At 43.7% G+C, this 20702-nt stretch overlaps 2 protein-coding genes across 3 annotated transcripts in view; one reads left to right on the forward strand and one right to left on the reverse strand.

The window, feature by feature from the left end:
- The window catches only part of nrg2b (neuregulin 2b), a 38493-nt gene extending 25109 nt beyond the window's left edge, over positions 1 to 13384 (reverse strand). For both annotated transcript variants that reach the window (XM_026357022.1, XM_026357021.1), the window contains exon 1: positions 12963 to 13384. In XM_026357022.1, the coding sequence (XP_026212807.1) occupies positions 12963 to 13374 (412 nt within the window). In that variant the 5' untranslated portion in view covers positions 13375 to 13384. The remainder of the gene's footprint in view (positions 1 to 12962) is intronic.
- Positions 13385 to 17045: 3661 nt separating this feature from the next.
- Positions 17046 to 20161, forward strand: purab (purine-rich element binding protein Ab). The gene has a single exon (XM_026357775.1). The coding sequence runs from the start codon at positions 17145 to 17147 to the stop codon at positions 17988 to 17990; it is 846 nt and encodes a 281-aa protein (XP_026213560.1). The 5' UTR covers positions 17046 to 17144; the 3' UTR covers positions 17991 to 20161.
- The last annotated feature ends 541 nt before the right edge of the window (positions 20162 to 20702 follow it).

Raw genomic sequence — 20702 nt, forward strand, 5'->3', positions numbered from 1 at the left:
CAGTGGGGGCAAAGAGGGGTGGGGAGGGGGGCAGGGGAGCCACAAATGGACAGCAGAGTCTGGCCAATAGCCTGTGACCGGCATGTTCCACTAACCAATCACATGTGACCAGGGCTCACCGTCCATCAAGAGGTCCTTCTTTCAAGGTCAGCTGATGCTCCCTCTCTCCTCTCATCTCTCTCTCCATCCAGCAAAGCAGGCATCAACAAAATTGATCTAATTTCTTGCTAAGCATGATCCAATAACAGAGAGCGATACGGAAGCCAAACCAATTACGTGTGTTCACAGACAGGTATGACACCCCAGGAAGGCAGGGCCGGCAACATGCCTGCACACATGTGCTGAATGCGCGTGTGTTTGTGCGAGTCAGCTGACACACTAGTGAGACGGTGAGCGAGGAGGCCTAGTACATTCATAAAATGTACGACGACATATGGAGAGGAAGCTGGTGTGTGTGTCATAATGGAGGAATCTGCAAATGTACTCAAATGTATTACATTTGTAGTGTGTGTGTGTGTGTGTGTGTGTGTGTGTGTGTGTGTGTGCATGTGCGAAACAACGTGCCGGCGTGTGTGTTCATGTATAAAAGAGATGCTCCTTCTATCTCATTCTCCAATCAGTGTGATTTCTGCAGCGCACAGCTGTCACCATGGTAACCAGGGAGGAAGCAGGAGATACAGAGAGAGAGGATGTACAGCAGAAAAAAAAAGGGGAAAATAAAATTGAGAAAGAGTAGAAGAGAGAGTATATGTGTGTGAGAGGGAAGAAATGGGGGAAAGGGGCATAGAGAGCGAGAGACAAACATTGGTTGTTGAATGGCCGCAGCCACAACAGGCCTTCATGCAGCATCACACAGTTAACCTCTGCACAGCAGCTATACCATGCCCAGGGCAGCCCCCTGTGTGTGTGTGTGTGTGTGTGTGTGTGTGTGTGTGTGTGTGTTGCAATCAGGGAACACTTGACAATGTGAGTTTGTGTGTGTTTTCCAGTCGCATCCACATTTGATGGAGAAAATCATGCAGTATGTGAATGTGTGTGTGTGTGTGTGTGTGGTTGCAAGAGTGAGCGTCGATAAATCATTCCCTTCCTCCCCGTTCTGTTTTTGTTGTCACACAAACACACACACACACACACACACACACTGACTTGACCTTGTCTCTCATCACTGGTGGTGTGCATTGTTCATTTGGCTGCAGTAAGATCTATTTAAGTATAAATACACCCTTCAGATTCAACAGAATTCAGTAGAAACACACACACAACTGCACACACAGAGAGGCTGTCTTCTGCTCTAGATGTACAGTCAAGGCTTTTGTAAGAGATAGAGAGAGAAGGGAGTGGGTGTGAGAAAGCCAGGAAGAGGGAAAGAAAGATTCGGAGAGGTTTCACTGAGAGAAGTGTAGAAATTGAGAAATAGAAAGAAACTGAGAAGATACGTATGGAGAAAGATAATAGATAGATAGATAGATAGATAGATAGATAGATAGATAGATAGACAGATAGATAGATAGATAGATAGATAGATAGATAGATAGATAGATAGATAGATAGATAGATAGATAGAATGTGCAGAGTTGGTAATGAATAGTTAATGAAGGGCTTGCGGGCATAACGGTGGGGAAAAGCAATTCTTTGTCTCTCTTTTCCTCTCTTTCTTTTTGAGTACTGGCAGTCGTGTGCTAGCATTCTGCTCCCCACCTGTCCACCATCTATCTTTTTTCTTCGCCCTCTCTTCCTGCCCCCTCTAAGACTTTCTATTCTTTCACTCCTCTCTCCCCTCCTCTAATCCATCCGTCTTCCCTCTTCTCCTTCTCACCTCAGCCTCCTCTTCCTGTTTTCATCCATCCTGCTCTCTCGTGTCTCCCTCCTCCATCTCTTACTCTCCAACTCATCCCTGGCCCCACCGTTTCTCACCTCTCATCTCTCCCATCAACACCTTGCCTCCCCCCAACATGCACTCACACCATTAGCTGCAGACTTGTAAAGCAGACTAACAGACACAGTTCACCTGATAAGGGGATTGAAGCATTGATCACATCCAGCCTCCATGAAGAGCTAAAGATTCTATACAAGAAAGATGTCCCACTGCCCTTTCAGAGCAAAACAGAGATGCTGTCAGAAGAAGATGCCCTTCTGCAGCTTTGAAAGTCAGGACAATGATGGTGAGATTTATTCTTGTGGTGTACTGCAGGGTTCTGTCTTTGGTCCCATTGTCTTTGTCTGTAAATACTGCCATTAGTTTGCAATTATTTGTTAATATAACGGTTTCTATGCACGTGCACATTTCTTATAAACAGCTGAATTACATCTATTGAAGGTCAGTCCAAGAGCCACGATAAACTGAAACCCAAAATATGACACATACTATCTGACTGTTTGTGTTTTTGTCACCTTGTCCCCTTTTTTAAAGATGCCAGTGTGCTCCTGAGCAATTACTGTGCTATGCACAGGATTATTACAACTGATAGAACACATGGCACAACTAGTTATTCTTTTTTAATATTTCGAGTGCTTTGTGCCTTTACTAGTTGACAACAGAGAGATAGGAAATGACATGCAACAGGCGCCTCTGCTAGGAGTTTAGTAAGTAAGCTGAAAACAACTTGTTCAGATGGGCTTTGATTCCACAGTGTTTACTGGTCAATTCATTTAATAATGGAAGTCAGAGTTGTGTCTGTGGTATGCTCAACATTGCTTGCTACCGAATATGATACAAAAGTACGTGCACACGTGTGAGATCTTCTCTGTGTAAGTACATTCATTTGTTGTGTTTGATGAATCTTGTGAAGGAAGCAATATGCTTACTCCTGCAGGAAGTGTAACAGTAGTTTATGTTTACTTCACATACTACATACCAGCTTCAACAAGGAGAAGAAGCTACTGTTTACAGTAGTGGGCCCATGTACAGCAGGTGTATTTGAATTTCCTTTCTTGTTTTGTGGGGCAGACAAGTCTCTTTTGTGTGTACATATGGCACAAAATTACACATAATATTTGAAAAAGAAATTAAAGTCTCACTAGCCTCTTGGCCTTTTGTTTGACTAGAACTACTGCGCACAGAACTCCCACTGGCTTTTCCACATCCACTAAAACGTACGCAGTGCACTGACAAAGGTTTACTGAGGATTAAATCTGTACTTGGCATCTTTGAATGTTGGCAGCACTAAAGAGCAGCGAGAGAAAACAGTTTTTAATGTTTGAAGCTGATTTCCCAGAAATCCTGTAATGTAACCTCAGTAAACTAATCACTGGACGCTCTTTTATCAGCCGGTCAGCGTGTGACGCTTTTTACCAAAGAGACAAGCACAACAAAAGATTTGCTGCGAGTGAGCCCAGTGTTGAATGGATGGGCTGCTCATTTACTACTGCTGAAGAGACAGTTTGTATCTGACTTTTAAACTGTGTTTGGTCGTTTCAAATAGAGCATACTGGGCACTTTCTTTTTAACAAATAAAACACATCACAGGAATATAAAACAAGAAGTGATTGAGGCTGAGATCTTGTATTTTTACATACAGGTTTGGACTAGGTCAGGTTTGGAATATGCTTCACAGAAGAAAGGCGACATTTGACTTTAGCCTTAATCTTGGTCCTGGTCAGACGAAATTAGGTACAATTATGCAATATTAATGAAAATGATAAACTTTTAGCAATAACAGAATTGGAACAAGAAAATAGACATCTAATTTCCAAACATGATTATTATTTGGATAATTGAAATACAGTCATGAATGCAGTCAGGGGAGCAGAAGCAACCCACATCTACAGACTGAAATGTATGCTGTGGTTTCCAGGTTGACACGTGACAGATAAATGGTTGACACTAATGAAGACGGACAGTGGACCTCAGTGAATGAGGTTAATCAGAGTATTGACATCATAGACCACTGAGAAAAAAGGACGACAAGAGCAGAATAAATTATCATATGCACCCTAAACTCCATGCTTTCAAACCCTGGCTGCACAATTTTGTCATAAAGTCATATTGCAATTATTGTAGACAATATTGTGATTAGCAAAATAATAAACAGACAGTATAATGAAACTTGCTTGGTATCAATGAAAATACACACATTTATGAAAATTTGATATAATGTGAACTATAATTAATATATTGAATCCAAATACTGGAAGGAGCTCACACTACTAAACGCTGTGTTTTTAGAAAAAATAAATTAAAGCTAAATAGACACGTAAAACTGTAATTTTATTTAAGTAAGAACAAAACAAAACAAAGGGGAAGCAGGTTTACAAGGACAAAACAATGGGGATAAATGATTGGTCATTATGGTCAATTCACAGCTCAAGACCTATGCTTCATTCTGGCTGCTGCTTTCCTCCACGCGACTCCTCAAGGAGTCGCAGCCACAGATTTTAGCAACTCACCTCAAGGAAATCCTGGAAATCCTGTAAAATGCAGAATATTATGGTTTTAGAAAAATTCGATATGCACAGACCTAGAAATCCAATCATCACTGTTCATTGTTACTGTGTTTTGTTTGCCGAACTAACAACTTTAATTAGCATGTATTCTTGTTGGCCTTGGTCTTAACAGCTTTACCATACTAACTATGACTGACTTTTTATAACAACTGTATGTATTTTTACATTACAATTACATTATTTTCTGTAGTAATAGTTTTCTGTATCTATGTATATATTTTTGATAATATTTGACTTATTCCCTCCTACTTCCTGATGTACGTATGGACATCAGTCAACTATTCGCATTCTTTAAGTTAGATAGGATTCAGCTAGGATTCTTAGTGGCTGGATAGTGTAATGGTAATAGCACTGCCTTCCATGCAAGAGACTGGGGTTTGAATCCCAGCCATGGCCTACCTCCAATAGGCGTCCTTAGGCCTTTTTCTGTCATGTTTATAGTTCTTAATTTTATATTTCATCTTGGTTATTTATGCAGTTGTTAGATGGAGACATGTTGGACTGTAAGTGCGGTTGGTTGCACCATGGTACATCTTGTTCAGCTCAAGATTGTATATTGTGGTTTGATAAGTGCTTCAATGAAGTGCTGTTTAAGAGGTCTCACTGCTTTTTTTTCCTGAGTTAACCACAGCTTACTCCAATATATAGAATGTGGGTGTAAAAATGACAAATAATATGACAAAATATTGTGGCATAAATGTAAATGAAAATGATTTATCTTTGTTTTAACTGTATGTTGACTGTTATATGCTGTTAAAAGATGGAAAATTCATTATAAAACAACAGCTTACTGTACTATAACTTCCTTTTTCTATTTTGTTCGTATTACTTTGGACTAACTGTATCATATTCATAAAATGTTCCTGGTGTAAATCTACTGCAGTTTTACCTCCGTGCATGATAAAACTGAGACTAAATCAGAGAACTGTTGGATTTGTCCTAATAACAAATAAAAAAGCATCGATATCGTGAAGCAAGTTGGCAAGAAAGACTGAAATATCACTTCATAAATTAGAATTAGGCAATGGATTGACAGCATCTTCTCAATTAATGAGGAGAAAATCTCAAAGGCAAACACTTTTATTTCAGTATAATAAAAGACATGCACACACAGTGGCATAAACAGATGCCACAACAACCATATCAAAGTATCTACCACAATCCTATAATAGTCCACAATAACATAAAGAGAGGCAGAGGAGGACATCTGGAAGACAGATAAAGAGACTATATTTGTCACCATCAAACATCGCCACAAACACGAGAGATAAAGATAGCCCACCTTTCTGAGCGGAAGATAGTCCGATATAGAACCAAAGAGATGTTTTAACCCTTTTCTTTCCAAAGAAGTGTTTGCAGAGCATCTCTCTCTGTTTCAGCAAAACTACTCCTCAGGTTTATAAGAAAATCAACAGCCACAGTGTCACAACGGAGACAGATTTCATTAATGAAATGCCTTGCTCAAAAGCAGTTAGAAAGAAGGAAAGAGAGCAGCTTACGAAGTGTTACCCACAGTAATAGTCAAAAATGTTTTATTACAACTTTGTGAATATTAGGCGTTCACAGACTGCATGCCAAACCCTGACAGTCTGGCACAGCAGGACAAGTTATGGAAAAGAATGCCAAAGATTCAAATGGCTTTCCAAGAAAAGAGTAAGACGTCTCGGATTTATCAAAACAGTGGCAAACTTTTAATGTTTAAATGTTTTATCTGGAATACCAACTGACAAGTTCTTGGCATAAACATTTCTAATTATTCAAATCTGAATCTGATGTCTGATCTAATTCTGTGGAAAAATTATCTTAACTGAGAAACCGAGAGAGCATCAGCCAAATCCATCCTGTCTGAAACAGGCACTTTGCTGATGCAGTGAGGAGGGTGTGTGCAGTTGCAGCAGCATGAGTGTGTGGGTGGTGTGTGCAGTACATCTCCATGTGTGTGCTTGTGTATGTTTCTCTATGCCTGTGTGTGTGTGTGTGTGTGTGTTTCAGTGGGTTACACAAAGAACTCTCTCATTCTCAAACCGAGCCAAGTGGCACTGGTCTGGTCCCTTTAAGCGGCATGTGTTGGAGTTTTCTACTCAGGCTGACTGCTGGAAAAGATGAGTGCTGATATATTATTCACAAGCAAGGACACACACACACACACTGTCTCTCTCTCTCTCTCTCACACGCTACATAACTGAAGGACATGTACAAGAGTTAGGCAGTCGTGAGTGAGCTGAGGCACAGAGAAGTGCGCTAATACACACATCGATGAGCATAGATGAATAGTGTAATGTCAGGAGAACATAAAAGAGCGCTCACATGGCCTATACATCCTCCCACCACACACACACACACACATATACACAAGCAGGCAGTAGAGGGGAGAAATCCTCTGCCTTCTGTTATTCAGCGTACATAATTTATAGCAGCCCCAGATCTCCCTGCTAATGACAGCACACTGGGGCATCTGCAGCACAGCAGCAACAGCAACAGCTAACTGGTATGGCTGTGTGTATGTGTGTGTGTGTGTGCGTGTGTACAGAAGTATAATGCTCTGTTGAGACAAGGACACTGAGAGACAGAAGGAGAGAAACTGGATTGAAAAAGACGCACAGAGGGTGTCTGAAATAGACACAGATAACACAACAAAGAGGGGGAAAGGATGAGACAGACAAGTGAGAGACCTATCACAACACACACAATCACTGATTCAACCAGTGAGTCTCCCTTGATGCATATTCATATTAACCAACAGTATCTACATCAGCCTGAGTTCTGCCTTTACTCTGGCTGAAGGTGGAACACACCTTAATTAAAAATTCACAATGCATTGTTCACTGTGCAAACAGCGTGAGCATGTGGTTCACGTGCACTGAAGAAACAGAGAATCTTCAAACACATTGCTCTCTCAGTTAGTTATCACCGACTAGCAGAAACAATTGTTCGGTGTGGAGCTGAACGTGTTAGAGCACCAAACAAGGCCATAATGACTGCATAAATTCACTAGGATTGGTTTAACGACCCATTCAAGGGTGTGGCCTTGGATGCGTTTCCTGTTGCAAGGATTGTTTGGACGTCCTGCCCCAGAGCAAAAAATCTCCTAATTCTGGGATTTGGAGATCAATGCCACAGTAGTTGTGCCCTCCAGCTGCTGTATGGCGCTGAAGTGAACCTCCGCTCAGAGACAGCAGAGCATGCCAGCTAAAAGAAATTATACTGCTGCTGATGAAGTGTTATTGCTGCGTGTGTTATGTGACACACGTGCAAACATAATCTTACATTGACAGCTCAGACAGTCATTAGTCTCCTATGCATTATAACACTGTACACAAAGATAACTGCATTTATCTACTTCTACTTATCTATTAGAGTTGCTTTTCCACTCCAGTGTATGTGTGTGTGTGAAATAAAGGATACATCCATCAGTGAGTGACAGTTTTTTATTTTAACTTTGACCACCAAACATCTGTACGTCTTTACACTGAGCTCAACTGACCAGTTTCTAGTTATCCTGATGCACAGTCATCCTGTTATTCCATTATTTGAAAAAAAATCTGACTTAGCTTGTTCGAAAACAAATCTGGGTCAAAAAGATCCCATTTGGAGTCGGTCAGCTTGTACTACGAAAGCAGCCATAGCTCTTTTTTAACTTTCAATCAGGTAAAGATGCCCAGGCTATCACTGGAGGTTTTACAGTATGCATTATTGCAGCATCTATTTGTAACCACAAAGCTAAAGATCTCTCCATCTCCTCCCTCCCTCCCGCTCTGTTTCTCTCCTCCTCTGCGTCGCTGACTGACAGGAGGGCAGGCATAAGCTGAACCACACACTTCAGCTACAGTCAGCTACAGCAGGAAGACAGAGGCGGAGAGGAGGGAGAGAGAGAGAGAGAGAGTGAGAGCATGAGACTGGAGGTATGCAGCACTAGATACACCATCAGTGACAGGAGCATGTTTGGGCATCAGATAAAGCTATTTTAGGATAAAAACTGTCAATGTATCTCAAAAGGCATGCCAACAGCAATGATCACAGAAGACCTACATTGCACATCTGACAGCCTGGGACGTGAGATACAGTGGAAGATTGGTTTTGTACTTTTTAACAGGGGGAGTGCGAGCAGTCCACACACTTAAGCTATTTTCACAGTTGAACAGAGAGAGAGTAGTGAGGGGATACAGTGAAGAACTGTTCAGCTCAGTAGGAGACATGCACGCAATTTCAACTGCGCAGGACAGAACAAAGGTTTCTCAGCAATTACTCAACTCCTATAACCTTAAATACTGGTTTCTGTTCTAACCCATGGTTTCTCTTACGCCAAGAAGTCTGTGCTTCTCTATGTCGCTATAAATGTCAATATATAGTGGCCAGAAAAAGTATGTGAACCTTTTGGAATTTCATAGTTTTCTGCATTAATTTGTAATAAAATGTGATCTGATCTTCATCTACGTCAAGACTAAGAACAAATACAATGTGCCTAAAATAATAACAAAAAAAAGTCTGTTTCGTTTATGCATATGTTGAGAACAACCACAATGGAATTAATAACTGGTTGACTCCCCTTAGCACCAAAAACCTCAACCAGGTGCTTCCTGTAGCTGTTGATCAGACCTGCACATTGTTCAGGAGGAATTTTAGCCCATTCTTCCTGCAGAACTGCCCTAGCTCTGTCATATAATTTGGACGTCTTATGTGTGTGGCTGTCTTCAAGTTGTTCCATAGCATCTCTATTGGGTTGAGATTTGGTCTCTGACTTTTGTCCCGCTTCTGAGTTTTAGCTGACGTATAGGCGTTTTCATATTATCCTCAAGAATTTTATGATACACTTGGGAATTCATCTTCCCTCCAGTCACTGCAAGCTGGCCAGGGCATGATGCAGCAAAGCAGGCCCAAATCATGATGTTTCCTCCACCATACTTTACGACTGGGATGATGTTTTCAAGATGATATGCAGTGCCCTTTTTATGCCAAATGTGTGTTCTTAACAAATAGTTCAATAAAGTTTTATCAGTCAGCCAATACAGCTGTGCAGTGTCGTACTCTTTAGCAAACTTCAGGCGTGCAGCAATGTTCTTTTTAGTCAGCAGCAGCTTCCTTTGTGGTGTCCTGTCATAGACACCCTGCTAGTTTAATGTTTTACCTACTGTAGACTCATGAACACAGATGTTAACTAGTTCCAATGATGCCTTCAAATCTTTAGCTGTCACTCTGGGGTGTTTCTTTGTTGCCTTAACTGGCTGCCCACTTCTTGGTAGAGTAGCCACCTTCCCAAAGTGTCTCCAATTGTAGATTGTTTGCCAACTGTAGACTGGTGAGTCTTTGACATCACTTAACCCTTTCCAGCTTTATGTAAATCAACCATTCTTGATCATAGATCCTCTGAAAGCTCCTTTTGGCGAGACATTCTTCTTGTGTGGAGCAAACTCAAAATGTTAGTGGTTTTTGTCACTTGAACTTTCACTACCACTATCAGGTTTTTATTTTTGTTCTCAATAAAAACATGAGCAGAATCCTACTGTTATTATTTTAGACTTATTATATTTATTAATACTCTCGACTTATAAAGATCAGATTATATATTCTGACAAATTAATGTAGAAAATAATGAAATTCCAAAAGGTTTACATACTTTTTCTTGCCTGTACACTGGCAGGAAGTCTGGATTGAACCTTGAAACACAATATTATACCCAGTTTAAACAATTATAATGCACCATATTTTCATCAGGATTAAAGTTAACAAACATAGGTCTCTGTCAGAGCAGCAGTACAGCTACTCTTATTTATTATTAGTTATTTTTAAAGTGATTCATATCAAGTAGTGATATTTTACAACAATAAACACAATAGATGGTAGCACTATCTTGAGGCTCACTGTAATGTATAATGCTCCTTATGTTTGTCATTCTTGTCTTGCTGTAGCAAATGTTTGAGTGTATCCAAGGTTTTGTGGACTGTATTATTGTCATGGTGGAATAAAGTCAGACTGACTTTGTCAATGTGCTGTGTGCTGTTCATTTGGGAAATGCACAGCTGCATCCTCTCCCCCCATTCATTTAAGCATTTAACATCAAAGTCTACTTTGCTGGGTTATCAAAGTGCGTGGGAGCAGACAGGTGTACCTTCAGTCATCCAGCAACATAAAGCAGCATTCAAAGAACAATGATCTGTTAACAGTCACAGCTAATCTTAGCTATGAACTTGTGCTGTATTCTCCCAAACACAGCAGAATAAAACTGATAAAAGAGATCAGATATAGGTAACTACTGTAACGGCCAATTGTCCTGTAGAGAGAAATGTTTTCTCAGACAATCACAACCACTGGGGTTAAGATCGGTTAGGCTCAGGGTGTGTGTCTGCTGACACATGCGTTACCAACCTATCTATGAGCTGCAGTTACTTCTATCTATCAATGCAGCCTGTTCACTGGGCAGAAATCCTGCTTACAAGTAACTCATTCACCTGCTACTCTGACATTATTGCATCCAACCAATGAAAAGATAAACTGAGTGAGCTACAAAGCAAGAATATTGACCAATAAACCTTTTGCACTGTATAATACATTGTTGAAAGTGCATGAGCTGACATGTGAGTTGCAGAGTACTCTAAGATATTCATATTGTTTTTCTTAAACCATGTACCTCAACTTACAACTAACATCATAGCAGAGGAAAAGAGAGAAAGGCATTTTAATAAAGCAATAAAAGATACTAGATGCAAATATTTGTTAATAGATTTGATTTAGTTTTATATAGTAAATATTTTGGGGTGGAATGCTGCTTTAACATCATCACTGGTTCTGGATATTTACATTTAGTTGAGGGTTACGACGATGGTACGATGACAGTCAGAGGCTAGTAGTGCCACAGTGCATCTATTGTGTCTCCACACACAGTAAATCGTGTGAATAGGCTGTGTTTCTCCTCGCATGTAAGCTTCAGGTGAATCCGTTCAGAAATGGGTATCGCCCATCCTGAGCTCATCTCTGCCTGGAAAAAAAGGTTTTACACTGAAGCCTGATCGCAACAGCACTGTCATAAATAAATGACTTGATAATTTTAGCTTGTCACAGAGGTAAAAATAGAACGTCACGTTGTTAGCACAAATGCTGGATGAACCCTTTGTTAAGACATCTGAGTTACTTCCTACTAGGATTTAACACTTTCTTGACACCGTTGGCTTGAAGATTATGAAAATTATGTTCAGTCTGGATTTAAAGAAAATAAAATCTTTGAATAATCACACTTGTCTCTCATTTGTGCAGAAAGAAAAACTACTTCCTGTCGGTGTTCTTCACTTCTCAGGTTTACTACATGACAAACAGGAGATTTAGTAGTAGATGCAACTAAATTTCAAAAGTGTTCTAGCCCTTTAAATGAGGATGACATACAGATAATACCTGCAGGGAGTGCAGCTGAGACACCTAAGTAGCAGACTGAATAATATACAATCACATAAATCACAAGGTCTCTATAGTTTGTTCAGGGTGAACAACTGAACTGTCCCTGAGAAATGAAGAAGATATGAAACAGACAAAGACTCCAGATTGCTTATCTTAAAACTACAGTGTCTAGGTCTTTTGTGTGTGTGTGTGTGTGTGTGTGTGTGTGTGTGTGTCATGTTGAGTCCGTTGCATTTACATAAAAAGCCTTTCTAAAAAAGCTTTCGTTAAACTCTTTCTCAGGCCTGGCCGGTTGCTGCACACAGTTTTAGCTACTTCTCACTGAAATGTGCCACTTAAAAACCAGGAAGTGCTACAGGACTTTCTGTCACTGGCATACTGAAAAGGACAATTTCAGATATCCATGCTGGAAACTGGCAACAATTTGAAGTGTTACCACCACCCACAGACTGTCACTGTAGTCAACACTGGCACAGGACTTTGCCACAATTTCTGATATGAAACACCAGTGGATCCGACATCTAATACTGGCTGGAGGCAATAATATAAAGTTTGGAAAGGAGGTTACTTGAAGACGGGGTTGCTGTCCCTGATTCCCCTCACATGCTTGGCCTAACTCTCTCTCTCTCTCTCTCTTACTGACACAGTCACAGGAGCTGCTGCCTTCAGCTTTGTCACCACCTTTAGACTCCACATGCAGGCTACTTTACTGTAATGATGTGATGATGCAGATCCTGCTGGAATCCAAGCTCCTCTGAAGTTTCAGCCCTCAGTAATCACTGGGATAAAGTCTGCTGTGTGGCTTAGGCTGAGATATTGAAACACATACAGTATATCTCTTTCTTTCGTACGCACACGGATTCACATGACACACACACACACGCGCGCGCACACACACACTTTTACTGCCACGCTTTCATTTCATTATGGGTGACCGGGTTACAGAGGATAGAGTATCAATCGGCTGGAGCGCACGCACATGTGTCTGCACACTGACACAGTGTATAGACTACTGAGGTGCACGCGCAGCCAGAGAGCGGTGACTGTCTCCTTACATCACCGTGGCAGCTCCAGTGGCCCTTATAGTGCAGTGTGAGTGTATGGCAGGTATAACGGAGCAGCCTTAAACTTACCGCAGTCCTCGCACAACACTCTCTCCACATCCTTCTTCAGCTCCGGCTCGCTGGCGTCCACAGGGGCGTGCGATGCCTTGAATACCAAGGGTTCGGCGGTCGGGTCCATGAAAAAGATATATCTGTGGTCTTTCTCCACCGTGGTGCACGGGGCCTCGGAACCGAAGTCCCCGACGGTCACGAGCTGCTCCCTCTCGAGGCCGCCGCTGTTGACGGGCCACACGTCCAGCACTTTGACATTCACACTGTAGGGCTCCCTGGAGGAGACGTTCTCCGGGGAGGAGCGCACCTCGCCCTCGATGACCACGGCTGATCTGTACGCCTGGTCCTGGAGGGAGTTGAGACTCGGGGCGTAACAGGCAAAGGAGACCCCGATGACCAGCATGGAGAAATGCACTGGATCAAGCCTCATGCCGTCAGCCTGTGCTGTGCTGCAGTGCTGCTGGGCGGCGGAGCGAGCTGGAAGAGAGAGACGGTGGAGAACGGGCTCCGGCAGAGCAGGCAGGGCAGAGCGGCAGACCTTGTGGAAGTGTCCATGCCATCTGTGTCTGCCGCTGCTTTCCCCATACGGCTGCTGGCCTCGGATGGGGGAACACACCAGCCTAGGAACCGGAGACGGCCCGCTTCTGCATGCTTAAAAATGTGATTGCTGCATTCTCCTTCACCAACCACCCTCCCCCTCTTATCACCCCTTTTTCCTGAAAGGCAAAACAAGACTCGTAAATTAGCCTCTTCTCGAATCCAGGGCTGAAACCCTCTCTCTCTCTCTCTCTCTCTCTCTCTCTCTCTTCAGCTAATAGGCTAGCATCGCATGGGTGGGCGCATTGCCTCTCTAGAAGGAAAAAAAGCAGCTTGCGCGTACAGGGGAAGCACAAGAAATGATACGCACACGCACACGCAAGGTCGGGTCCTTTATCCAGTTATTTCGTCAAAACAGTCCCGCTCCTGCAAATCCGGGAGTCGGTAAGCAAAATAAGAAAGAGAACATAAGACCGTAGAGGTACAGACTGACAGGATGAGATAGCAGCGGTTATCCGGTGAGGCGATGCAACAGTAGCGCGCACCCTCCAGCCGCGTCCCCTGCGCCCCTCATCAAACGCGAGCGGCTTACGTGAGCAAACATCACCTGCCCGGTCACTGGCGTCGGCTCGCCACGTCCTGCGCAAACACCCTAATGACCCGGGCACCCACAGGCACACCGCCACCGACCCAGCCGGCATGTGACCATGCCGGTCGACTGTGTTAAACCTCTGCGGGTGGGAGCCGGAGAAATCACGCGCGCAGTGCACAGACACACATAGAGTGCGTCTGTAGCCAAGCCCTGCACGGCGCCCACTGTGGATCTCAAGTGCAAGAGGTGCAAGAGAGGCTATAGGCGCCTACAACACACACTGCGGATAGTTGTTGCGATGACTAACGCTGCGAAATTCTCTCAATGGGTTCATCAGAATGGAGAAGCGGGCAGGGACTTTGGAGACTTCACCGGCCTCAGACATTCATCCCGCTGCACGCTACAGGAGATCACACCCAAATCCTGACATTTTCTAAATATTATGCAAGTTGGTGCAGTTCAGTGATACTGACTAACTACTGTACTGCAACACGTGGACGAATCGGTATCATGTTGAAAAGGCACTCTACCCAAATGTGTTGCCACTTCTACTCAGTTAGCTATTTAAACTTTTTTTTAATGAACACATCTCCCATATTTAAGCAGGAGCTTTTCACAATATGCTTAGGATTTTTATGGTGAGCACAAATGTCCCCCATCTTCTCTCCAACAGCAAAGTAGTCCCTACCTCCATCTCTGTATCCATCAATCAAACCATTCATAAAATTTGCCTCTCCCTCCCTGTCAGGAGCTGTGCGCCCTTTGCTAGAGGCCTCATTGTTCATCCCAAGAAAGAAAGTTTGTTTTATCCCAATATGCACCCGGGTTTTGACGTCATCCACCTCTTTTACAATCAACAGGGTCAAATCAGGGACTGGTCTCTGTCCATGGTGCTGAAAGTCTTGACAGGTTTAGTGCACTGTCCCAACAGGCCAATCACATGAGACCTCATATGGACTGGAGGACTCACTGTGTGCACCCTGTGGTATATTAGCCTAAGATCCAAAGAGCCAGCTGCTTTTACTTGGAATTCAGTTGTGTATGCTGTCCATGGAGCTAAATGCTGTAAAATGTGCAGGTTTGATCTTTTCACATGTTGATGTTTCCATGTTACAGGGAGTGTATTTCTTGTTCAGGGATCTCCACCGGATTTCAGGACAAACATACATCCCTTCAGAGTCTGTGATCCTTTCAGTGACCCACCCTTACCGCCCACTTCCCACCCATTCACTGATCTGTCTCTGCTTTATTCATTTAACCACTCATGCGTTCATTAAAGCCTCCATTCACAACCCTCACACACAATGTAAGAATTTCCAAATTAGCTTTAAAAGCAAATCACTTGTTGACAAAGAGAAGGGGAGTTAAAACCAATTCCTGCTGACTGACCCAGGGAAGACTGTCACCAGTTGCTTCCTGATTCGTGTCGACCCTGTGGGAATCATCACAGGGTCCAGACCATCAGTATCTCAGCAGGGTGCTGATGAGGGACGGCTTCTAGTGACACATTTTCTGGCTACTTAGCTCTACTGTCCAGGTATACTCTCTTTCCGAGGTGCTAAAATATGCTGGTCTCAGAGACACAGCACAGTTCTGCGTTTTTACACCTGACCTACATTTGGTCTTTGCCGTCTGTCAAACTACAATAAATCAACTTTCAATTCCAGGTTATCATCACTGCTTTTATCAACAATTCATTCAAAATCAAACTTTATATTTGGGGTTAAACTGATGTTAGGACATGTAGTTACAGTTCACATAATGTATGTGACTTATACATGCCACAAATTTCAAATGCGTAATAAAAGAACATGGTTCCGGCCTACTTTTTTAGATTTGGTCTATTGTATATTAATAATAGTCCACGGCTCTCCAATTTCATTAAGCATACAGGTTTCCGGAGGGCAGCTCAGGAAGGCTGCTGCTGCTAAAACTTCATTATGTCCTCTGGGATGTTTGGTAGTTCCTCTGATCAAAAATTACCTTTAAATTGAGGGATTTAGTTGTTTGACTGTGTGAATCCATATGAAGCAGATATTCCCAGATGATGCCTTTAAATGCGTTTAATGCAAAACCCCTAAATGTCCTGTTTACAATTCTACAACACAGACAAGCAACAAATGGTCTCACCACAAAAGTGTAGGTCTACTGTAATTTATAAAAGATTGTCAGGATAGCTGCCAGCTCTGTAACTAATAAAAAACTAGATCAATATCCCAGCTGTTGCATGTTAATTGTATAAAAATGATACACAATAAAGCATTGTTTTGTCATTTAAATGCACATTTAAGTGGTTTTCTACCTTAATGGCCTTAAGCCAAACTTCTTCAGATATTATTTTAATAGCTGCAGTTTTTCTTTAGTTCTGACAACTTGTCCAAGATGAGTTTTTTAATTCTTTCCACTGATGAACCTTTTCCAGCCCATCAACAGTTTCCCATTGAGAAACAGTGACACACACAAGCAAGTCCAATCACAGGGTAATGATTCATGATGCTTCACAGTGTACTGGCCCCCTCCCTTAGACTTCCTCACAGCCATCATCTACTGTTCATTCACAAATTTCTTCCCCATAGCTCTCTCTGTCTCTCTGTCTGCTTTCACAAGGACTGTCCAGTTCAGTGTCTGTGGTGCTGAAAACCGCCACCAACTGTCCATGGTGCTGAAACACCCAAACCCACAACCAGCAGGTATGACTTCCATCCTGTCAGACCTGCTTCACTGGCTTTCAGTGTGCAGTCTAGCCTCTATGTGCGTTGGGTCCATCTGTTTATCTGTCTGTGTATGCTGATGTTAGTACTGCAGTGTTTCACTATCACAGAGGTGGGGGCAACTTTCGCTTGCAGTATAAAGGCTTGAGCACAATTCGTGGGACACGTTGTAAAAACAGTGCGAGTGTCTTGAACGCAGCCCGCTCTGAGTACTACAGTAACACAAACTACAGTTACTTTCATTTTTTCATCCTCTTCTCCTCTCACGTCTCGCGATAGAGCGGCGGAGTGCTTTGACGGGCAGTCGAGGTTGCAGCAGGCAGAGGGAGACGGTGGAAGGTAAAGCAGGGAGGCAGCATCATGGCGGACAGAGACAGTGGCAGTGACCACGGAGGGCCCACTGCAGGCCCCGGCTCGCTGCCCCCGGGCGCGATGGGCGCCATGTCCCGGCTGCAGCATGACACCGAGGAGCTCGCCTCCAAGCGCGTCGACATCCAGAACAAGCGCTTCTACCTTGACGTGAAGCAGAATGTGAAAGGCCGCTTCCTAAAGATAGCCGAGGTCGGCGCTGGGGGAAACAAGAGCCGCCTCACTCTCTCCATGTCGGTGGCCGTGGAGTTCCGCGATTATCTCGGGGACTTTATCGAACATTACGCCCAGCTGGGCCCGACCAACCCAGACATGGTGCAGGATGAGCCCCGGCGGGCGCTGAAGAGCGAATTCCTGGTGCGGGAGAATCGGAAATATTACATGGATCTGAAAGAGAACCAGAGGGGGCGGTTCCTGAGGATCCGACAGACCGTTAATCGGGGGCCCGGATTGGGAAGCGCACAAGGCCAGACCATCGCTCTGCCGGCGCAGGGTCTCATCGAGTTCCGCGACGCTTTGGCTAAACTCATAGACGACTACGGGGTGGACGAGGAGCCGGCGGAGCTCCCGGAGGGCACCTCGCTCACGGTCGACAACAAGCGCTTCTTCTTCGACGTGGGCTCCAATAAGTACGGGGTCTTCATGCGGGTCAGCGAGGTGAAGCCTACGTACCGGAACTCCATTACGGTTCCCTGCAAAGTGTGGTCCAAATTCGGCAACACCTTCTGTAAATACGCGGAGGAGATGAGAAAGATCCAGGAGAGGAGTAGAGAGAAACGGGCCTCCGAACTGCTACCTGAGGGCCCGCACGGCGGAGACGACGGCGACGACGACTGACGCGGATTTTAGGGGAGCAGGAACGAAACAACCAAGACTAAACTGAACTCTGAGGCAAACCGAGACTTGTAACTGTAAATTAGAAAGAGAGTTTCCAAGGGAAATCACCCCACACACACAACCTCCACAGACATGGCAGCACCCCCGCTGTCTCCTCGCTCATTTTACTGGATGTCACCCCACTTACCACCCATGTAACAGTAAGCCGCTGCTATCAAGGATTGAACTGTAAGATATGAACTGTTTCCTACTTGATTTAAATGACAATGAACAGAGTGTTTATATCTCTATCGATGACAGATTTTGCACACATCAAAGCTATTTCGAAAAACAAATGTTTAAATGTTTTCAAACTGGTAATATACTAAGATTTAATCAAAAATAAAACGAGAGGTCTATTATATTAAATGGCAGTCTTCATGTAGAACGAATATTTGACATCAGCACAAACAGAATATATTATGGACTCTATGAAACCAAAACCTGACACCAGATGTATAGTTTATTAGAAAGGTACGCAGAATAAACATGAGAGCGCGCAAAAAGTGTATGAACGCAGCCAAACAGGCCTGTAAACACCTGTCAGCATGCGTGTGAAGTTTGGCAAAGTAGGCTGTAGTCTTTAATTTGACCTAAAACGTAGTAGGCTAATGAAAACATTTCTATCATGCCATTATGGAGAAGTTAACACTCAAAGGTTATTAGCCTATTTTGTGCGCCTCAAACCAACGGGATAAATCTATCTCTGAGCTACTATATTGAATATCAACCCTCTTGCACCATGTCCATATAAACCTAAATGAAAAAAGTGCTAACTTAGATGTACTAATTATGATTTTGTGAATCAGCTGTAAAAAAAAATCCTTATTAAGATACCCACGTTTTCAGTGGGTTAGGTTTTTCGTTGTTATTCTGTTGTTTTGGTTTTTTTTTTCCTCTGGGGGGGGGGGGTGGGGATGCAAGAAGATATGGTCCACTTATGGGAGCGCGAGGCGCGTAAACAACAACAACAAAACAAAACAAACAAAAAAAAAAGATAAAAGACGCGTCAGCGCAGCGCGCGGTGAGGCAACGCATCCTCTCTGACGTCATTACGACCCGTGCCTTATACACTCCACTCGTTTACGTGTTCTCACGTGGATGGTCTGTGACCTCGACCGCTGTACGTTTTCATTTACGAGTGCTGTTATGTAGGCATAAATATATATATACTCACCAGAGCTGCGGGATTTACACCCCCGCAGTGCGTGGAACATGGGTGGCAACACCTAAAGTAAGATGAGAGGCTGCTGGGAGCCTGGGGGGGGGGCCAACAGTGGTAGTGGGCAGCAACAGAAAGAGTGGGCCCTTTAGAAAAATGGGTGCTGCTGTGTGCATGCTTTGGAAAACGTGGGTGGGGTGGGCGCAAGTGTGTCATGGCACCCTGGAGCCTAGAATCACTAGCAGCACCCATGGCTGCACGGCGGCCTCTAGCAGAACAGAGAGGTGTCTCCCTGGAACAGGAGACTGACCCGGGACGTACTGCCTGTGGCAGCACTGGGTGTGAGCATGGAGATTCAGCTTGGAGATGTTAACGGGTGGCTCTGCACACCATATGCACCATGATGTTTAAAAAAAAAACAAAACAAAACAAAAAAAAAGCAGCAACAAAAAAAGAAAAAACGAAACCAGGAGAGGCTGGACGAGGCTGTTTGTCAGAGCAAAGATGGATGCTGTTAAAGAGCCAGGCAAGCCGGGCCGGCCAGTCCCATGCAGTCAGTCTGAGTGCAGTCCAGTGGATGTATAGGCCTACAGTGCAGGGCCGAGGCAGTATCTATCTCTTTATGGTGCTACAGCCCCTCGATCGCACCTTGGGGGCCTCGCCACTCAGAATACGTCACCTTTGCATTATTGTTATTCTCGTGCTCCTTTTTCATCGAAGTTTTTTCTCCACATTATCTTGTCCGAAACATGTCAGGGTTTCTCCCTTTTCTCGTGGGAGGCCACTGACTAGTGTAGTACTTTTCATCTTAGTGTGCAATATTGTATGCGTGCCAATCACGGCATTGTATCACGTGTATAGACTATTAAAAGACGAAACGCAAAATGGATAGTAGATGTATGAAAGCATGACAATGAGGTTGATCTGCATTATGTTTCTGAAATGTGAAATCTTTTTTCTCACTCACCTGCTCCAAGTGGAAAAAAGTCAGACCAGTAGTGAGGTATTTTTCCTGTCACTTTCTGTAAACCAGTAGGCTGCTTTGTCTGTCTTTCAGTGCGCATAGACTAGTTGGTGTGTTTTACGTCCCTCTGCGGACTCACTCCAGACGAAACATTTTCCCTCCTCGTTCCTCCCTTAAAACACGCCGGCAACACAGTCACAACCTCTTACTGTCTCCATGTGAGCCCCTCTACAGTGGAGGGGCTGACATGGAGAAGCTGAATAGTGTCATGGGGCTTCGGGCCAGGGGTGACTGACACACACACACATCTACATACACAGTGTGCCCCTGTTGAGGCCTCTTGTTGCTATCTGAGTGTTGGGGAGGCCTCTTAAGTATTTTGAATGGTCTTTGGAGCTGCACAAGGCCTCCTGTCATTAGAAGCCAGAAGAGTGTGTGTTGCTCGCCTGGGTGTGCTGATCGCAGGACAGGTGAAGTACAATTTGACTGTGGCTTATCTGTCTGTGGTTTCACCTGAGCGAGGCGATAGTGATTGGCCGCAGCAGAC

Source organism: Anabas testudineus, chromosome 10, assembly GCF_900324465.2.
Source record: "Anabas testudineus chromosome 10, fAnaTes1.2, whole genome shotgun sequence".
NCBI classification, from domain to species: domain Eukaryota; kingdom Metazoa; phylum Chordata; class Actinopteri; order Anabantiformes; family Anabantidae; genus Anabas; species Anabas testudineus.